This window comes from Mus musculus, chromosome 7 (genome assembly GCF_000001635.26).
Source record: "Mus musculus strain C57BL/6J chromosome 7, GRCm38.p6 C57BL/6J".
NCBI classification, from domain to species: domain Eukaryota; kingdom Metazoa; phylum Chordata; class Mammalia; order Rodentia; family Muridae; genus Mus; species Mus musculus.
The window spans coordinates 100,005,720-100,024,938 of NC_000073.6; the positions used below are offsets into that span (position 1 = coordinate 100,005,720).

Below are 19,219 nucleotides of genomic sequence, written 5' to 3' on the forward strand. Positions count from 1 at the left end.
CAAATACCCAATCCTGAGATTCCCAGACCCGTACTATGACCTTCCCCACTCAGTTTCATCTGAAATCTAACTGGGTTGGTTCCCCTTGCAGGCTGCGTACCGCGGGGAGCCAGGGGTTAAAACCCGGGGCGTCTGTGGCCCCCTTCCCCCTCCCCAGCCCCCTCGTCTCCACTCGGCGCCTTGCCTGGAGCGAAGGTTCCCAGCCCTGCACTAAAGGGGAGGGGGAGAAATGGGCTTGTTTCTCGTGGCCAATCCACGAGCTCGCGGTGCCTCAGAGGAGGCGCCAGCATTAGGGCGGCCCAGGGCTGCAGGCTTCCCGCGGCAAAGTACAAATGCGCCCGAGCGCGGCGTCTGGCGCCCGAGGCGTGCACAGCGGCAGCGCTCAACCTCCCCCGCGCCGCCACCGAGGGTCTTGTCGCCCCACCGCGCCCCAGACCCGCGCCGGACCCCGCGCCGCCGCGCCGCCGCCAGCCAGCGCCACAGGGACACTGCACCCCGGTGACCGCACCCCGCAGATCCCGGTTCTCTAGCTAGCACCTTCTCCCTCTCTGCCATAGCCTTTTTCTTCATTTCCCCAACTAATTTCTCTCTCTCTCTCTCTCTCTCTCTCTCTCTCTCTCTCTCTCTCTCTCTCTCTCTCTCTCTCTCTCTCTCTCTTCTCCTCGTCCCCTCCCCACCGTCCTCTCATCCTCACCTTAGACCTCTCCTGTCCTTGGCTCCTCTTCATCTTTGCTTTTCCGACTCCTCAAGCAGCGGTCCTACTTGGTCCTCTGAGGACTTACTTGTGTCCTTATCTCACTTTCTCCCGGCTCATCCCGGGGTTGTCTGACCTTGGGACAAGGAAGGATGGTTCCCGGGGTGAGGATCATCCCCTCTTTGCTGGGACTCGTGATGTTCTGGCTCCCGTTGGACTCGCAAGCACTATCCCGTAAGTAGAAACCAGGCAAAGTCTGGGCAGGCAGGGGAGGGATGCGAACCAGTGGGATGTACTTTGCTGGAAGATGTTAGTTAGGACCTGGGGACCCCTTAACGCTTGCATTTATCCAGGCAGCACCTGCATAGCAGGGGTAGATGTTGCTCCATGACCAGTGTGGGCTGGTGAGTCTTGGGGGGAGAAAAGTTTGGCAGAGTTTCTTTCTGGGGTGCTGCTGGGGGAAGAGCAGTGTGCATTGTGGGAAGGGACTTTACTCCCAGCAGCCTGATGTGTTGAGTGTGAAAGACGGAAAGGCTGATGAGCTCCTGGGCTGAAAGATGAACAAAGTGGAGTCCATTATCGCTTTTGATACTCACAACACTCCATGAGGTGTCATCATTACATTTAATTGATGAGTAAAATCGGCAGGGCAAAGAGAAGAAAGTTTCCGAAGCTGGTAAGCTATCCAAAGCCAAGAGTCTAATTCCAAATCCTGCCTTTACAGCGTCTGGGAGACACCCCGATGTGGGGCTGTGAGACTGGAAGGCATCGGGGCGTGGTGAAAAAAGATGAGGTTCTTCATCTTCCCAGCCTCACTGTGTGCCAGCTGATGGGTCAGACACGGAGGGCACCTCACCATCTCTTTTCTAATCTATAAAATAGGAGCCTCTTAAAGCCGTTAAATGTATTAAATGACAGGGAGCAGGCAGAGCAGCTTGTATAGAGATGCTACAAGGTGGCCTCATCAAAGTGTATCAGCTGCCTAAGCCCCCAGAGTTTCCACTTCAAACAGTAGGTTATGCAGGACCACAGCCTCTGTTTCCTAACTGCCCCTCCTTATGCTGGTGACTCCTTCTGAACCTCCCCAATAAAGAAACAGAGCCCAACAAGGACAGTAGTTTGCTCCAGGCCACCAAACTTGAAGACCCAGGTCCCCACCCCCTAGCTGACAACCTTTTCCAGGCTTGGCTCCACCTGCCAGCTCTGCTTCTGACTGGCTACTGGCTTTGTGGAGCTAGTGAGGCTAGATTCTGTCCTGCTTCTGGGAATGGAAATGTTGCATGTCTGTCTGACGTCCCCTAGCCTGTCAGTGGCATGAGAATTATGGACACCCTCATGTCTCATAAGACAACACAGAGAGCTCAGACTTGGCTTCAATTCCTGACTGCCTCTTACACCTGAGTCATTTTTCAAACTTCTGTGAACTTCAGTTTCTTCATCGGCAAACAAGAGCTACTAACCAAGGTCTAAGGATGTGGGGGAGGACTAAAGGGAGTGATGCTTTCAGATGCATACTGTCAAATATTCAGTAAATACCCCCTCCTTCCTTAAGCCCTGAGAGTTTCCTCCTAGCCTGCCTGCTGTCCACTGAAGGAGACTTAGTCTCAGAGGACTGCCATGCCTGCCCTGGACTTGACCCTGGCCCTGCAGCTTCCTTTCCAATACCATTGCCCTGGGTGAACCACTCTGATGATGGCTCAGAAGTACTCAAAGCCCCCGTCTGCCCACCATGACCACCTTCAACAATTCAGACACCTCTTCCAGAAAATTCTACCTGGTGACCAGCTCCCTTTCTGACCTCCCCTCCTCTGTGCCTCCAAGAGCCTTCCTGTCTGTTTCTGTCACTAGGTTCTTCAGTTGGCTACCTCCCCCATAAATACAGAACCCCAGACACTCAAGAAAATGACTATCACTAAAGCGAGGTGGCCTGGCATTCTGGGAGGAGCATTAAGATCCTGGTGGTGTCATGGCTGAAAGAGCTTTCTCTTCTGTGTCTACTATCGGATTATCTCCTTTCACAGTTCATCTGAAGGAGGGTCTGCTACAAGGCCACAAAGGAAGGAACAGAGACCTAGATCCTAACCCAGGTCCCGTCATTTGTTGGCCGTGGGAATTGGGACACATCCCGTATCTCTGAACCTAATGATGATTGGTGCTGTAGGTCTAAGAATTTTGCAAGTCTCCTGCTGGTATCCTATTTTAAGGTCTTGCATGAAAGCTCTTGTCTTAGGGTAAGAGAGATCTCAAGCCTGTGGTGTGTAAGAAGTCCCCTGGTGACATCCAAAGTGCTTTTACAAATGGTGCCAACAGATGGGTGTTCTTAGGTCCAAGCCAGCCACACCGTTAAGTATGTCTAGGGCAAGTGAGCCGGGGTTTTGGCATACTCCTTACCTGAAGTCCAAGGATGCTCGGTCGGCAAAGGTTATTTATTCTCTCTGGCTCTACTTCCACCTGCAGATCCATACTGAGTCCAAGCTAAGCCACACTGAGCCCTAACTGTCTGACACTCACCACTGACTGATCCCCAGTTCCACCTGAGGCTGGAGGCTCTGGCCTCATTTCTGACTGGTGCTGATCCCAGTTCCAGGTGGAGTCACATCTGTGTGGTTCCACCCTGGTCATGCATCCCCTCTGTGACCCAGAAGTGGCCACATTCCCAACTCATCTCCAGGACCTTCTCTGGTACTTGCTCCTCTCTGCACCGTGTCCTTACAAACTGCCTAACAAGCTTCATGAGTCTCTTCTCTTATCTAATGTTACTTCCAAGAAAGGGTCAGTCTCTAAGTCAGACATCAACCCTCAAGGGTGTGTGTGTTATGGGAACTGGAGCTTCAGTTCTCAGGTGGTAGAATCTCAGAGCCCAGTAGCAGGCCTGAACAAGAACGTAGTTCCTACAGGATGGTGTGGTTCCAAAGGCACAGGCACCATTGGAGCATCAGGGTCCCAGCGCTTCATCTTCCTCTGATTCCAAATGTAAGGTTCCCAGGCCTCTGTTTGCCACCTATAAGGTATGATGCTTGTCCTTAAACAGGTGATGTTTGGGGACCATGGTAGCACTGACTGTCTCTGAGATCAAGACATCCTTGCCTTCAACCTGAGTCCATGTGACTTTGGGAGTGGGCGTTGGGAGAGTGTAAGAATTCTGCCCTGTGGGGAGGAATAGATGAACAGTACCTATGAAAAAGTGCCTGGGGTGGGGCAGGTGTGGGGAAATATGTGTCATGAGATGCTTACCAATATAGAATCCTGTTCTGCTGTCCAGCTTAGTCACATCTCTATTCATCTGTCCAGATGTGCTAAACTAAGCAGAGAGCCGGTAAAGAAAGGCTTGAAGTTCAGCCTTGGGCAAGGTCCTGTGGCTGGGTCTCTAGGCACGAGCTTCTGCACCTCCCTGCTCCCACCAGTAGAGGTCTCTGCCTCACTCACTGGCTCCAAGCTGCAAGCCCCAAGACAGCTGCGCCGTTGCTCCAGCTGTTGCACCTGTTCAGGGCTGGCCTCTCAGGTTCCCTCAGCCGCCGGCTATGGCGCCGGCTCAGAGAAAGGACCTAGAATATCTTGAACTCCCAAAGAGGAGGACTGATGTGAGCGAGATGTCCCTCGGAGATGCGGCACAAAGATCAGACACCACTCTGGGTAGGACCCGAACCTGTTGCGCATTCTTGTATTCAGGAGTTCTTCATTGTGTCTCAGCCAAGTTTGTTTGCTCGTAAGTCGAAGCCGATTTCTTCTGGCCCTGTCACTTGGTTGGGCACCCCTGTCAGCGTCCTCTCCAGAGCTATGAGTTGTGGAGTCTATGCGGGGACAGAGCAGGGATCTCTGACAGGTCCTGATTCCTCCCTCGCTGGGGCTCTCTTTTTCTAGAGTAAAGGGACTGGATATGGTCTGAGTTCATAACTTTCTAGGAATCTATGGCTCTAAGTGTGTATAGTCAAGCAAAATAGAATGCAGACACTTCTCTTTGATAGGTAATAGAGATGCCCTTCCTGGCTCAGTGATTTTGTCCTTGGAAGTCCATCTGTGCTCCTCAGTGTCTGTCTGTCCAGATGAAGAGAGATATATTCAAAGAAGTGTATCCCTTTCACACAGTTTAGCCACTGAGGCCTTTCTTGTATCATTAAGAGGCAACCCTCAAGGAAAGCAAGAGCCCAGGGAAAAGCTACTGCCGAGGGAAGTGAATCTGCCTGTGTAAACAAAGGACGGCTGTATGGGGGAAGTGGGATCTGAACGCCCGCATTCCTGGGCAGTCCAGCTCACTCAGCTTTGCTGAGCTCTTGCTCCGATTCCAGACCTCACTGTCCTCTCCCTGCACCTCCGGGTATGTGTCCATGGCCTTCTCCAGCCTCCCTCGAAGCTGCTACTGGTTGTCTTTCATGATTGCTATTGGAAGAGTCTTTAGGCATCCTCTCCGCCTTTGACCTTGCCCACACTGGGCCAGACTGTAGGATGTTCTAGGAGGGGACACTTGAGATCCCCTCATAAAGATCAGGGAATGATCTGTGCCCTCAGCAGCCCCAGGCTCCCGACCTCTGGGTACACTCTGTTCTTTGGTTTGGCAGGCGGTTTGAGAGTCAGTGGCCAAGAGCTGGAAGGGGAGGTCAAAGGTTAATTCATGTCATGTGGCAAGATATACCTGCTGAAAGGGCCTTGTTCTCCTCCCATGCAATAACATTGTGTTTGTTGTTGTTAAGGAGAGAGGTTTCCAGGATTAAAGACCATAATTGGCTCTTCTGCTGTCGCTGCTCTTTCTCTCTCTCTCTCTCTCTCTCTCTCTCTCTCTCTCTCTCTCTCAACTTCATCCATCCATCCACTGGGTCACTCATGCAGCACTAACTCTATGCAGGCTCTGAACCAGGCAGAGGTTCAACATTGGTTCCTTCTTCTCACACAGTCTGGTATAGAAGACAAATCCACTCAACCCGTGTTTCTAATTGCTATGAATTCGGACAGTGTTGTGACCAAGCTTAACTCAGTCCTGAAGGTGAAGCCAGGGACCTACAGGGTTGGGGTGGCTTTGTGGAAATGGTGTCATGGAAACTGTCTTTGGAGAAGTGGGGGAGGGGCCAGCCCAACCCTGGCAGTGTCCTCCAGGCAGAGGAGACATCAGTGAGAAGACCTTGAAGTGTGATGAGCGAGAGGCAAGCAAGAGGAGGTGAGCCTGAAAACAGGGTCACCACAAACAGTAGTGATTAAAAACGTATCCGGGAGCCAGCTCAGAGACAGCCTGAGGGGGTGACCAGGGGCTATCTGGGGTCTGTCTGGCAAATATTGCCACCCAGAATTGAGACCAGATAATCTAATTCCAAATATGTCCAGTCTGTCAAAGTAAGGCGCCCAGGTATGGTCTATGAATGTGGGCGCTTCCTGTGACCTCTGACCCCCTCTCAAGGTCCTCTCTGTCCTAGTCATAGTCACTCCATCTCTGTGCCTTTGCAGGTGGCTCTGGATGCCTGTCAAGCCACTCCCCTTCTTGCTCCTTGTTAACACTTCCAAAATCCTACCTGGTGTCTCTAGTCTTCTCTTTCTCCCCACCCCCCCACCCTATACGCATACAGACACACAGACACACACACTCACACACACACATAGACACACTCAAACACATACACAGACACACACACAGACACATACACAGACACACACACACACAGAGACACACAGACACATAGACACATACACAGACACACACACACACTCACACACACACTCACACACACACATAGACACACACACCACTGTGTCCCACATCTATTTGTCTTCTTTGCGAGTCAGGCTCTAGGCCCGCTGAGTGTAAGACTTGAGCTGCTGAAGCTCCACAGATGAGCGAACCGCAGGAAGTTTCTTCCCTGTTACTAATGATAATGACACTCACTGCATGTGGTGCCAAGTGCCCTGCCGTCACTGATATGTAATTTTCTGGTCCCTGCCAGGAGCTGCAACCACTGTGATCACTTTCTGTCACTCTGCCACTTTCTGTCACTTTCATGCTGCCAGCGGCACAGGCTGCTGTGCCTGCACTCTGGCTTGCAGGGAGCTTCGAGCAACCGCCATCCTCTCCTTGATTGTTCCTCTGGGTTCTCCACCTCATATCTCACCCAGTCTGCCTTACAGCCTGCCCCCATGAAACCTACACACATGCTTCTTCCATCTGTACCTTTGCTTCCCTTTAGGTCCAGCCCTAGATTTGCTGTGGCACTAACTCGCCAGGGTGAGAGCCATTGCACTTCCCCGATCCCTTGCCCTCTGACCCTGAAGTCATCTTTCGACTCCCGAGGCCCACAGTGACACTTCTAACCCAGCTAATGCTTTCCACAGCTGGCCTTTGCCCTCTTGACTGCAAGGCATCATCGTGTGCTCCCTCCCCTCCTCCTCCGCTCTTACCCCTGCCTTCCCAGTCTCTGCACAACCTTCTGAGCCACTCTCAGCTCATCTGCCACTCTGCATCCCAAGCTGAGGTCCAGATAGGTGCTGGTGATGTTAAGGGAGGCAGGACTGGCTTGTGAGTGAAGCTAGGAGCTAGGAGCTCCGTGAACAAGGACACTTTGGAGATATGACCTCTGGGGAATTATGATATTCATGGCTAGGAGGTGCTGGAGGAGGCCCTGAGAACTCTGAAAATAAATACCAGGGGAGACAGACTGTTGAGGAAGTGTAGAGTCAGCACCCAGTTCTGGTTTTTGTCAGTGCGGTCTTAGGCACTACTTAAATGAACATATATTGTAACCTGTGTCAGACGCTAAGCATGGTGTGTATAGGAGCTGACTTAATTCTAGATTAACCCAAGACACTGTATACTACAAGTCCCACTGAACAGATGTGGACTTAGCCATGAGATGCTTAAGTAGCTTCACTCAACGAGGGCTTCAAGTAAAAGTAAGACTATGAGTTAAGCCCTGGCCACTGGGACTACAGAGGTCCTGAAAATAAGACATGCTTATGGATAGATAGATAGATAGATAGATACATACATACATACATACATACATACATACATACATACATACACACAGATACATAGATAGACACACAGATAAACAGATACACAGATGACACATACATAGATAGATACACAGATAAACAGATACATAGATAGATACACAGATTGATATAGACAGACAGCTAGAGCTGGACACAGGTGGGTGGGAAGAGAATGGTGATGGGTGAGAGAAGACTGCTAGGGCCCGGAGAGAAGGCAGAAGGCCATGGAGGACAAGGGATGGAGATGGGAAGAGCATCCTGCCTCCTTCTCTGTGGCACTCAGGCTTGGCCCCAGTGGCTCCCAGAACTTCATCCTAATACACCTTGGAGGGCCCTAGCCCCTGGGATGGATGTAGCCATCAGAATCTCAAAGAAGTGTGAAATAATCCATCCACTTCATGACCACAGCATCAAACAAGTTGATTAGAAGCTTCATGGTGTAATGAAATGTAGCCTTTTACAAACATGCAACTCCCAATAGTGAATCTTAGAAACTTGAAATCATGGATTCATAGACTACGTAGAAAACCTCTGGAGACCAGAGCCTGCCCCTGAGTATCTTCCAAATAGAGAAACTGAGGATCAGAGAAGGTAAGATGTTTCTGGACCTCACCCTGTGTGTTGGCAGCTTCAGGAGTGATTACTCCTTCCAACAGCCTTGTACGGGAGCTCCTGCTCCTGCCGAGGTCACTGGAACCAGGACGGCTGTGCTTGGCAGTCTCCTCCCCTCCTGGTTTCACATGGCCTTGGGCACGCACCTCCCTAAAGGAAGAAAGCGCTCCAGGCACCTTAGAGGGCATGGTAGGGTGGAGTATGTGGCCACCAAAGGCCTCCTGCCAGGCCCCCCACAGACCCAGCTTCTGCCAGGCATGTTGGTGGCAGGGAGGAGCCCTGACTGAGTGGCTCCTGTCCTCACACTCTGAACAGGCAGGGAAGGGAAGGCATGCCAACTGGCACAGAAGCCCAAGGCTTTAGGACCGCCTGAGGAAGGTAGGACACGGTTTCTTCAGCAACTGACTGAGACCTAAGGTGGTCACGGTGTTGCAATCAATCCTCCCTCGTGGGGGGAGGGGACTGAGGAAGAAAGACATTATTCACTCCTTGGAGAGTTGGACTGGTTCTAGCCAGCACCCCAGCTGGGCCTGGGTTCCACCCTCTGCCAGGGGAGGCTGAGAGATAAACACGGCTCATTTGATACGGGTGAGCCAGGCCAGCCAGGCATTGCTGGCTCTGGGGGATAGGACCTGCTGTTTGGTGCCACTGTCCACGGTGGGTTGGTGGGAAGCAGGTAGGGAGAAAGCTAACCTGTGTGTCCCCTTAAGTCCTCCATGGCCCACTAAAGCCCAGACTATGGCAACATAACAATGACCCCAAAGCTTTGTTCTGAGAGGTCAAGAGGGCTAAGCAGGAGCTGTGTGAGAAGCCAGAGGAAGACCAGAATTTTTCCTCTTTAAACAACTTCCTAAGGTATAGAAATGGCCTAGGAAATCCACCACCATGGAGGTGTCAGGGTGGCCCTCTTCAGCCCACCCTGGTTTGTGTATGAAAGTTCCCATGTAAGCTTTCCTTGGTTAGAGGATAGCCCTTGGTGTGAGCTTGAAAGCCTGAGGGAACAGGATTCCGAACCCCTATTTCCAAGATGCTCCACCAGAAGTTAGGAGAGAGGCCCCAAAGGCAACTTTTACATTATAGAACAGTGGCAAGCTGGGTGGAAAAGCCAGGGACAGAGTTAGTGGCTGGTGGAGCAGAGAGAAAAGGAGGTGGAGACCATGGGCCTGGCGTTTGGGTTAGAGGGTGGCTTAGGTGTTGGGCTCTGCTTTGAACCCTGGGATTCTGAATTCAAATCACTGGCTGGAGCGCTGTGGGCAGCAAGCCTTTGCTTTCTCAGAGTTTTCTTGTAATGGTGACATGACAAAGCCCTGCGGGATGAATTACCTAGCCCATGTTTCTGAGTGTTTTCCTCTCCTTGGCATTCAGCCATGTCCCAGAGGAGGTGGCTCTGTGCTTGGTGCTGTAATCACCGTAGACCATTCAACTAATAGCGTAGGCTGCCTCAGTGAGTGGCTCAAGAGTATTGCAGCAATTAATTCTCACACAGCGTTGAGGAGAGCGTCAACTCATCGCACAGGGTCTCGTGTGCCCCTGTTGGCCTCAAACCCATATGCAGTTGAGGATGACCTTAAACTTCTCATCTTCCTCCTCCACCTGCAGAGTGCTAGAGTGACTCCTACCTGATTTATGTGATGCTGAGGGTCAAGCGCAAGCTTTCGCGTGTTCTAGGCAAGCACTCTACCAACTGAGCTACACCACCAGCGCCCACTAAGTAATGTATATAAAACGCTCAGCACAGAGAATAGCTGCAGGTCCCTTTGTCCCTGTTTCAATATGGAGGAACTTAGCTCTGGCTGGGCGACCTCCACCCCCATTCCTTCTGCAAAGAAGGACTCGAGCAATTGACAGGGCAAGAGGCATATAGTGAACCCAGGTAGCCATGCTGAAATGGGAAGCCTAACCCTAAACTAGCAAGGAGTACAGTGATTGGTTAGAAATAAAAGGGGGTGGAGGCTTTAGGAGAACAGGGGAATAGGAAAGGCGTCTAACCCACCTCAAACACAAGCTAACGTCTCGATCATTCTGAGAAATAACCCACGTTCCTGTACTGCAACGGGTACAGAGGCAACTAAAAAGTCAGTCAAGGTGACAATCAGAAGTCAGTCAAGGTGACAATCAGGACTCAGAGAAGTAACAAAGGTGATTTCTGCCCCTCTCTGTGTGATATGTTCATGTTGCATGTGTGCATGTGTCTGTGTACAGATGTGCATGCACGTGTATGCGTGGGTGTGGAGGCCAGAGGGTGACAATAAGTGTCGTTCTGGACTGGTTCCACCTTAGACTGAGTGAGTCAAGGTCTGGTGCTTGAACCCAGCAATTGCTGATTCCCCCTGTCCAGTGAGGCTTCAGCTGGTCCAGCCAGCCAGATCTCTCCAGGGATCCTCTGCCTTCACCTCCCCAGCACTAGAATTCCGGGAAGGCCACATCTTTGGGACATTCCACATGAGTGTGAGGAGCTGAACACCACTCCTGATATTTGTGCAGCAAGCTTTTTGCCCACTAAACAATCTCTTCAACTCACGAAGTTCACTTTTAATGATATATGAAAGTCGGGTACTGTGTGCGTGTGCGTGTGCATGTGCGTGTGTGTGTGTAAGAGGCAGAGTGAGAGGAGAGCGACAAAGGAAAGAGAATGAGTGCAAGCATGAGGTAGAGGGGCAACACATTGAGGGTATGGAGACCCAGGCTTCCTCCCTGCTTGGTATGCTAACTGCTGTGTGGCCTTAGCATGCAAATTGCCCTGTCTGGACCTCGTATCATCCATTTATGTGTAAGAACTGCCATTTGTAGCCTAGAATGTTGATCTGAAAGCATTTCATTGTTTGATCCCCTCACAGCCCTGTAAACTGCCAGCAACATGGCTAATAGCAAGCATGTGGTCCAGCAGAGATGCAAACTCAGATATTCTGGGAACAGGGGTGAGGCAGGGCTTTGAGTTGGAGCCTCCTGAGACTAACATCCCTTATTGGCTTGCCAGGCTCGGGCAAAGTCTGCCTTTTCGGTGAAAAGATATATACCCCCGGCCAGAGCTGGCACCCCTACTTGGAACCACAAGGCACGATATACTGCGTGCGCTGTACCTGCTCTGAGGTAGGTTCCCTCTGGCCGCTGGGCCGCCAATATCAGGTATGTCTGGAAGACAGAGGATTGGCAGGCCCAGGAATCATCATTCTACAATGATGTCAGAGACAGCGGTGGGAGGATCTGGTCTGCAGTCTGGTTTGTGTTGGTGCCAGCCTTGCTGTCGCCCCCACCCAACCTAGCTTCTGTGACTTCACACTCCTTCCTTTCCAGGGAATTCCATCCAGCCCTCCTCCTCACCCTTCCTCGACAGACAATCCTTCAACCCAGCTGATCCAAATATTCCTTCTCCAAGGCTTGCCTGAAGCAGTAAATGACCTCTGTCTAGAAGCTCTTCCTGTGTGGACATCTGTGTCTCTTTCTCCTAATTACTGTTCATAACTATGTGAACCTTCTGGATGGGGTCCCCAAGAACATGGCTCACATCCAGCCAAAGGCTGGACCAAATGGGGCAGAGGACTTCCACCTCCTCCTACACTAACTGTATCAGTGAGCTTTCCTTTACCACAACAAAACGTAAATGTATAAACATATATATAAAGAGTAAAGGTTTGCTCCCTCTCACAGTTTTAGATAGTCTAGCTAAGGTCAACTGGCCTTATTGCTCACTTCATGGCCAGGAAGCCAAAGAATGAGAAAGAAGCCCAAGCGCCCACCATCCTCTTTATGGGCACCAGTGACCCCCAGTGACCTATGGACAAAACCCCATCTCCTGAGGGGCCACAGAGCCTCCACAGCTTCACCCTGGGACCTTTAACACGTGCACCTTCCAGGTCATTCAACATCCAAACTATCGCCATCCCAGCTCTTCCCTGGGCTTGCACAATCAGTTGGGGAGGATAAAGGAGACCCATGCAACTCAGAATTCTCCAAGGAAGTGCGAGGATGGGAGAACAGGAGCGGGCCAGGGGGACACCCAGACAACAGGTCCCTGTTGGGAGGTCTTGAATTCATTTTCTGGGTGATGCTGGGGGCTTCTGGCTCTCAGACCCTTGGCACCTTCTTTTTCCTCACAGACCAAGAGATGGAAGAGACAGAAGCTCTAAGAGCCTGTGTGGTTAAGCCAGTCTCTGAGGAGACTGGAGTGAGGAGCAAGAGACACAGTCCTCATCTCCATTGGGCCTGCTCCTTCCTGGGTCTTTCCCTCTCTCTCCCCATTGTTCCCCTAATGTCAGCTTTAGGTAGAACCCAGACACAAACAGGGATGCAACTCCCGCCTACAAGGCTCCAGCTGCCTTTTTCTTTTTTTTAATCCTTAGCACATCTGAAGCCAATAAGCCATTTTTAAAAAGCTTTAGGAAATGTAGCCAGAAAAACAAAGGAAACCATAACAGAAAATTGTAGACATGTCACATGGTGCAGTTGACAAAGGCCAAGTTGTGTGATCTACTGGAGCTTACTCACGTCTCCTTCCCCAGAGGTCACACATGTAGCTACTCATCTTCGGCCCAAAGGACAAAGCACAGCCTGAACACCCTACCTCTCTCCACCATGGCCCCATCTTCACCACCTAAGCCACTTTCACCTCTCACCTAGTGAGACTGCTGCATGGGCCTGCCAACAGGTCTCTCTGTTGTCCCTTTCAAAATCCATTCTGAACAAAGCAGCTAGAATGATCTTCCCTAAATACAGACCTATGGTGTTTCTTAGCTCTTAAAACCATCCAATAGTTCCCCCCTCACACACATACTTTTGGACGGGGTCTTGTGTAGCCTAGGCTAACCTCAAATTCATCTGAGGGTAATCTTAAACATCTGATTTCTGCCTATACCTCAACCTTGCTTGGGTCATGGGCATGTGCCACTGTGCCAACTTTCTGCAGTGCTAGGAATTGAACCCAGGGCTTCATGTATGCTGGTCAAGCCCTCTTCTAGCCCAGCCCACTGGCAGTTCTGCATGATCCAACACCCCACCCCTTATCTTCCAACTCCATGCCCTCAATGCAGCCACACCAGCCTGGTGCCTGAACCTCCAACGTTTGAAACATTTTTACCTATTCCCTCCATTGAAATAGCCTCTCGTGTCATGAATGACAGCTTTTCCCTTCCTGGTTCATCATGTGACTGTCACCTCCTTTGGATGGCTTCCCTTATACTCTCCAAATGTGTCTTCTAATCACATCACCTGGTTTGGTCCTGGCCATAAACACAACAAGTTAGCTTGCCCCTGCTTCTAACTGCCCTATCACCTCCAGCCACTAGGATGCAGACCCCTGAGAATGAAAGACTGTCACTCCTGGATGTCCACCTATGCTCAGTATAAGCATCCACATTGTCTCAGCATCCCACAAAGGCATGGCCCCTAGTTACGGTGTTTAGCTGCCGTGTGACCTCGGGCAGCCTCAGGGACAGTCTTTGCTTCCAGTATGGATGCTGGTGCTGGGGACAGAAAGTGAGGTCCTCTATAGTTATATAGTCACTCCAAAAATGATGGCTCTGACTTTAACAATGAAGTCCCTCTAGCCACAAACAGCCCCGCCACATGCCTGTCACCCCCAAGCTGCCTTCTTCTGATCCACTTCAGCAAGAGCCAAGAGAACGGTTCTAGATCTTTAGACCACGAGTTCCCTCAAAACCTATCTTGCTTTTCCAAGGCTTCTGTTCACCCTCTTGAGATTGAGCTCCACAGGTGTGGGATCTCTAGGAGGTCGCTGTTGAAGCACAAGCCATGTCTGTGGCTCTGAGGAACCCCTTCCCACTGACAGGTCCTTGGCATTCTCTTGGGCCAACTTGGGAAGCAGGGACTCCAGAGGGATTTGGACAGTCAGTGTAGGGTCTTCCTTGATGCAAAAGGCTCCTTCTGGGAGAAGTCTTGTCTACAACCTCTGCTGGGTAGAGGGCAAGAAAAGAGAACTACATGCAAGAGGGCTGGAGCCAGCTTGATTAACCTTAAGGTTTAAACAGTGCTGACTCCATTCATTTGAGAGCTTCCATGTCTGACCCCGGGTCTCTATTCCCCCACCACCCTCACACTTTTAGATTTTAGTGGTTGCTTGCTTGGAGTCCGGGGCCCTGTGCCAACCCTTGCTTTGGAGTCCATGCTTGAATAGGGGAGACAGATGTAAAGGTACAGCACACTGGGTCTGGCACAGGGGCCAGAGCAAGGAGTAGGGAGGTTGAGGAAGGGCTAAGAGATGCCCTGGTGCTCTAGGAAACCTCTGGAAGGAGCTGGGACCTCTCTCATCGCCTCAGTTCATCTCGTGCTCTGTGTGTTCCCTTGTCTGAGTCTCTCTCACCTGCTGGACTTGAAGACGTGAAAGAACTTGAGCTCCGTTTTTCTGTGGTGCCAACCCCAGAGGCTCCATCCCGGGTTCCATAGAACTTTGTAGATCAGGGGAGAAGGATGATAAACCACAAGTCTTTTCTACACCAGATTTCTAGTCATGTCCTGGTCTCTGTTCTCTTGTATTACAGTCCTCCTTTAAACAAGAGGCCCAGGGTCAGTACTATAAGAAAAAAAGTCATAGAGTTAAAAGTAGCCTGGGCAGAGCACTAAGATCATTGCCAAGATAGCCCAAAGCTTTTGCCTCCATTTCTCATACCCACAAAGGGGCCACGAGATCTGAGCAAACCCATGATAGGTCTGTCCTCCTGTGGCTGAGGGTACAGATGAGTTGGCTAAATGAGATCCGCTGAGTGGGCAGGGTAAGGATAGGACTCACTTGAGGTATTTTTTTTTTAACCCTACCATACATAGGCTTAAGACAAAGTAGGATTCTGCAGCTGGGGTGGAGGCTGGGGAAAGGACCGCGGCAGATGGGAAGCAGTGGTTCTTGGGAATGAGGCCTGACCCCATGTCTCTTTCAGAATGGACATGTGAATTGTTACCGCCTCCGCTGCCCACCCCTTCACTGCTCACAGCCTGTGATGGAGCCACAGCAATGCTGTCCCAGGTGTGTGGGTAAGTAGCTTCCTTCCCTCGCTGGCACTGAGCCCCCGGCTGTCCATCTTACTTATGTTGTAAGCCTCTGGCTGAGAGAAATCTCCAGAAGAGGAGCAGCCCTGTCTGTTAGATATGTGGGAACAGACAGATGTTCATGGACACATCTGGGCCCTCAAGTAGGCTAAGGTAGCAGCAAACTTCTGGCTTCAAAAATTGATATACATAGCAGGAGAAAAAGGGCAGGGGAAGTAGAGATTGGGTGGGCAAGATGCCTCAGCAGGTAGGGGAACTTACCTTCAGGATGACAATCTCTGGGACCCATACAGTAGGAGGAAAAAACTGACACAGAGGATTGTCATCTGGCCTCCACCCACATACCACAGGTTGAACCCCTTCCCCCCATGTAAAACAAAAATTGAAAGTTAAAAAAGAAAGAAAGAGAACAGAGAAACTGGCTGAAGGAGGTGAGAACTAGCGTGGCCTACTGACTGCACATCTATGCCCCAGTCCCCCCAGCTATCCAGAAGTCCCTCCAGCTATCCAGAACTCCCCCCCCCCAGCTATCCAGAAGTCCCCCCCCCCAGCTATCCAGAACAAGGGGGAGAGCAAAGGCAAACACCTCAGGGCTGGCTACCCCTGTGTGGGTGCATGGTGTCTTTGCAGTGGCTCATTTCTCTACTTCTTAGGTTGTGATCCTGTCAGTGACAGGGCCAAGCCTGACACAGGGAGTGCCCCCTGAACACTCATTGGCCTCAGACACTGAGGGGTGGCCAGGCTGCAGTGGTCAGATGTAAGTGAGACCTCTTGGCTAGTTTATATGGGAAATGTCAGGGAAGGCCTAAGTTAGACCTTAGTTTAAATGTTGAGAGAAACAGAGTCAGAGACAGAGACAGAGAGAGCGCAAATCTTCAGAAAAGTGAAAAGTGCCCTTCTGACTTCTAGTAAAAATCTTAAATCCATGGGAATTTTATTTTCTCCCTCATCCTGCTCTTCTACCTGCAGATCCTCATGTCCCCTCTGGCCTCCGAGTTCCCCTAAAGTCCTGCCAGCTCAATGAGACCACATACCAACATGGAGAGATCTTCAGTGCCCAGGAGCTGTTCCCTGCCCGCCTGTCCAACCAGTGTGTCCTGTGTAGCTGTATTGTAAGACCCTCCACAGTCTCTGTGGCCCAAGCCAGTGTCTATCAGACAAAGAAGGATGGGGTGGGGCTCTAAGGATCAGAGAGGCTGGAGGGAAGCAAACACCTAGGACCTACAATGTCCCGCCCCTAGCTTAGTGAGGTGGCCTTTCTCTAGGTTTTCACACTTGGTCCCCAAATAATAAGAGTAGCTCATCTCCCTCCCTCCCCCACCCCATGGACACTACTCTTTTGAGGGGAGGGAATGCTCCCATATTGTTTCTGTGTCTTCTCTTGTTCATGTTCAGGGCTTGGCATCCAGAGGAATGAATGAATGAATGAATGAATGAATGAATGAATGAATTCCAGTCATCAGTCCTTGGACACAGACAGAAAGGGCCTGACAGTACCCAATGGGGTTTAGTCTGAAGTAATTAGACTTCTTGTGCCCGTGGTCAGAGTAAGGCTTAGGGACAGCAGGTTTGACAGACCTGTGATTGAGAGACAGAGCCAAACAGGCACGATTTAGAGAATGTTCCTCTTCTTGCAGGGAGAGTCTCCCTGTAGCTCTCTTACCCTCAGCCTTAGCTTTCCTATCTCTTTACTCCCTATTGCCAAACCTCTCTGGATGAGATGAGAGCTGAAATCCAGAAAGGATGGGCAAAGGAACCGTTAGAATATCCTCTCTGTCACCACCGTCATCTCTCCATCTTCCCACAGCCTTGTCCTAGTGCAAGTATCCTTCCTCATGGAAGGCAGCACTCTACAGGGAAAAGAACAGACTTCAGGAGTCATGGAGGTCTGGGTTGAGATCTTGGTTCTGTAGCTATGGCAAGCTACTTAACCGCTCTGAGTTCCATTTGCTTATCTGAACAGGGTGATGAGTTCTTTCCCCTAAGGCCATTGACCAAAAACAGCTCCAAGAACGTGAATCTAACAGATTCACATTCTAGACTAAGACAAGAGGTAAGGGCTCTGCCAAGCAGCCGCTCACCAGCCTGGATTTCTGGCTCTCCTTTTTTCATTTCATCGCTGTTTATGGCCCTGGCTTGAGTTCCAACCTCCTCTCTGGAAGTGGGATCCTTAAATCTCAGACTCTTGGGGAGCAACAAGGAGAGGAGTTGGAGCTGCCTCGTTTCCTACAGGGGCATGGGGCCTTAGGGCCGAGTCTCATGGCCACGCTCGGAGGTGGTTGTGCTCCCTGCCTTTCACAGCAGGAGAAACTCAGCAGAGAAGTCCTCTCCAAAGGGGCCAATCTCCTGCCTCCCACAGGGCCCTGCATCCTATAGTCTCAGCTTTGAGAGTGGGCCTTGAAGTTGGTGGCCAATGGTTTCCAGTAAGACCAATATAATCCTAGGAGCCACCCATGTAGTCCGTTCTCACTCTGGGTCCCTGATGCAGGCTCAGGAGAAAGATAGAGATTTCTGTAGAAAAGAACATGATGCCTGAGCTCTGGTCCCTTCTACCCTGACTGTCTCTATGACTGGATGGCACAGTTCCCCCTCGTCTACAGGACTCCCCTTATCTCCAAGCCCATCTCTCAAGTTGCTGTGGAAGCTGAGGGGAATATTGGAGGTGAAGTTCATTTCAGGGCTTGGAGTAGGGATAGGAGGTCAAGGCGACCTCCCCCCCTCCAGCTGTCTTGCCTGGTCCTCAATGTCAGGGGAGACCTTAAGGGTATTTGCTCCCAGGGAAAGAGGCTCTTCTGGGCCCCCAAGGCTGATCTTCATCAGAGCTCATTTCCAATCTGGTGGGTTCTGTCTTTTAGGAAGGCCACACTTACTGTGGTCTCATGACCTGTCCTGAACCCAGCTGCCCCACCACACTCCCTCTGCCTGATTCCTGCTGTCAGACCTGCAAAGGTGAGTGTCATAGTTAACTTCATCAACTTGACAGTCTAGAGTCATTTGAGAGGAAAGTCTTAACTGAGGAATTGCCTAGGTCAGACTGGCTTGTGGGCTTGTCTATGGGGGATTGTCTTGATTGTTAATTGATGTAGGATGGCCAGCCCACTTTGGGCAGCATCATTCCCTAGGCAGTGGTCCTGACCTACCTAAATCAAGCAATCCAGAAAGCAGTATTCTTCCATGGTTTCTACTTCAAGTTCCCACTTGAGTTCCTATATTGACTTCCCTCAAAGACGGACTGTCACTTGTAAGTTGAAATAAATTCTGTCCTTCCCTAAATTGCTTTTAGTGAGGATATTTTATCACAGCAATAGAGTGAAATTACAACCCTGAATCTTCCCAAAGGCTTCCAGAGTCCCATAGTATCCCCTTTATGGACTGCCAGGAAGAGCCACTCCCTTTAGGGACAGCCAGCATATAGTATACACTTCATTCCCACAGGGAGGTGGTAGCTTGGCATGGATGTCCCAAAAAAAACAGGACCCATAGCTGATGCTGTGCTGGGTCACTTCTGTCACTACAATACCAAGAAGTACATGTGAAGCAAAGTAAAGATCTGGGGGTGAGAGAAGAGGGAAAAGTTTAGTCTTTACTCTCATTGGCCAAGGATCACACCAATAACCCTCATTAATCTCCCATTGGCCAAGGCTCACATCAATAACTCTCATTAATGCTACTTACTCCCACAGTGTGAGTGACAGGCAGCTCTGGGAGCAGCAAACAGTGAGGGAAGGGGTCTGTCAGGGGACATGGATAGGAGGCACTGCTAGGGTAAAGCTGAGGGTGCTGGGAGCAGACAGGGTGCTGCTGCAGAGCCTGTAGTGACAGGGTGCTGCCTCACCGTCCAGTAGGGCTAAAAGGAGCAAAGTAGCACCCGGAAGGGGATGAGCATGGGCTGAGCCCTGGTGTCTCCTGTCTTCCTCACGGCAGCATAGGGCACAGGATTGG

The 19,219-nt window shown here is 50.9% G+C and overlaps 1 protein-coding gene across 4 annotated transcripts in view; it reads left to right on the plus strand.

The window, feature by feature from the left end:
• The first annotated feature begins 684 nt into the window (after positions 1–684).
• Chrdl2 (chordin-like 2) overlaps positions 685–19,219 on the plus strand; it is a 28,325-nt gene continuing 9,790 nt past the window's right edge. The window contains exons 1-5 of one of the 4 annotated variants that reach the window (NM_133709.3): positions 685–928; positions 11,259–11,371; positions 15,169–15,262; positions 16,247–16,389; positions 18,133–18,226. In NM_133709.3, coding sequence (NP_598470.3) covers positions 847–928; positions 11,259–11,371; positions 15,169–15,262; positions 16,247–16,389; positions 18,133–18,226 — 526 coding nt within the window. In that variant the 5' untranslated portion in view covers positions 685–846. Of the gene's footprint in view, positions 929–4,198; positions 4,401–9,154; positions 10,421–11,258; positions 11,372–15,168; positions 15,263–16,246; positions 16,390–18,132; positions 18,227–19,219 lie in introns of those variants that run through there. The other 3 variants (NM_001291320.1, XM_006508177.3, XM_006508178.1) reach the window with 3 other exon arrangements.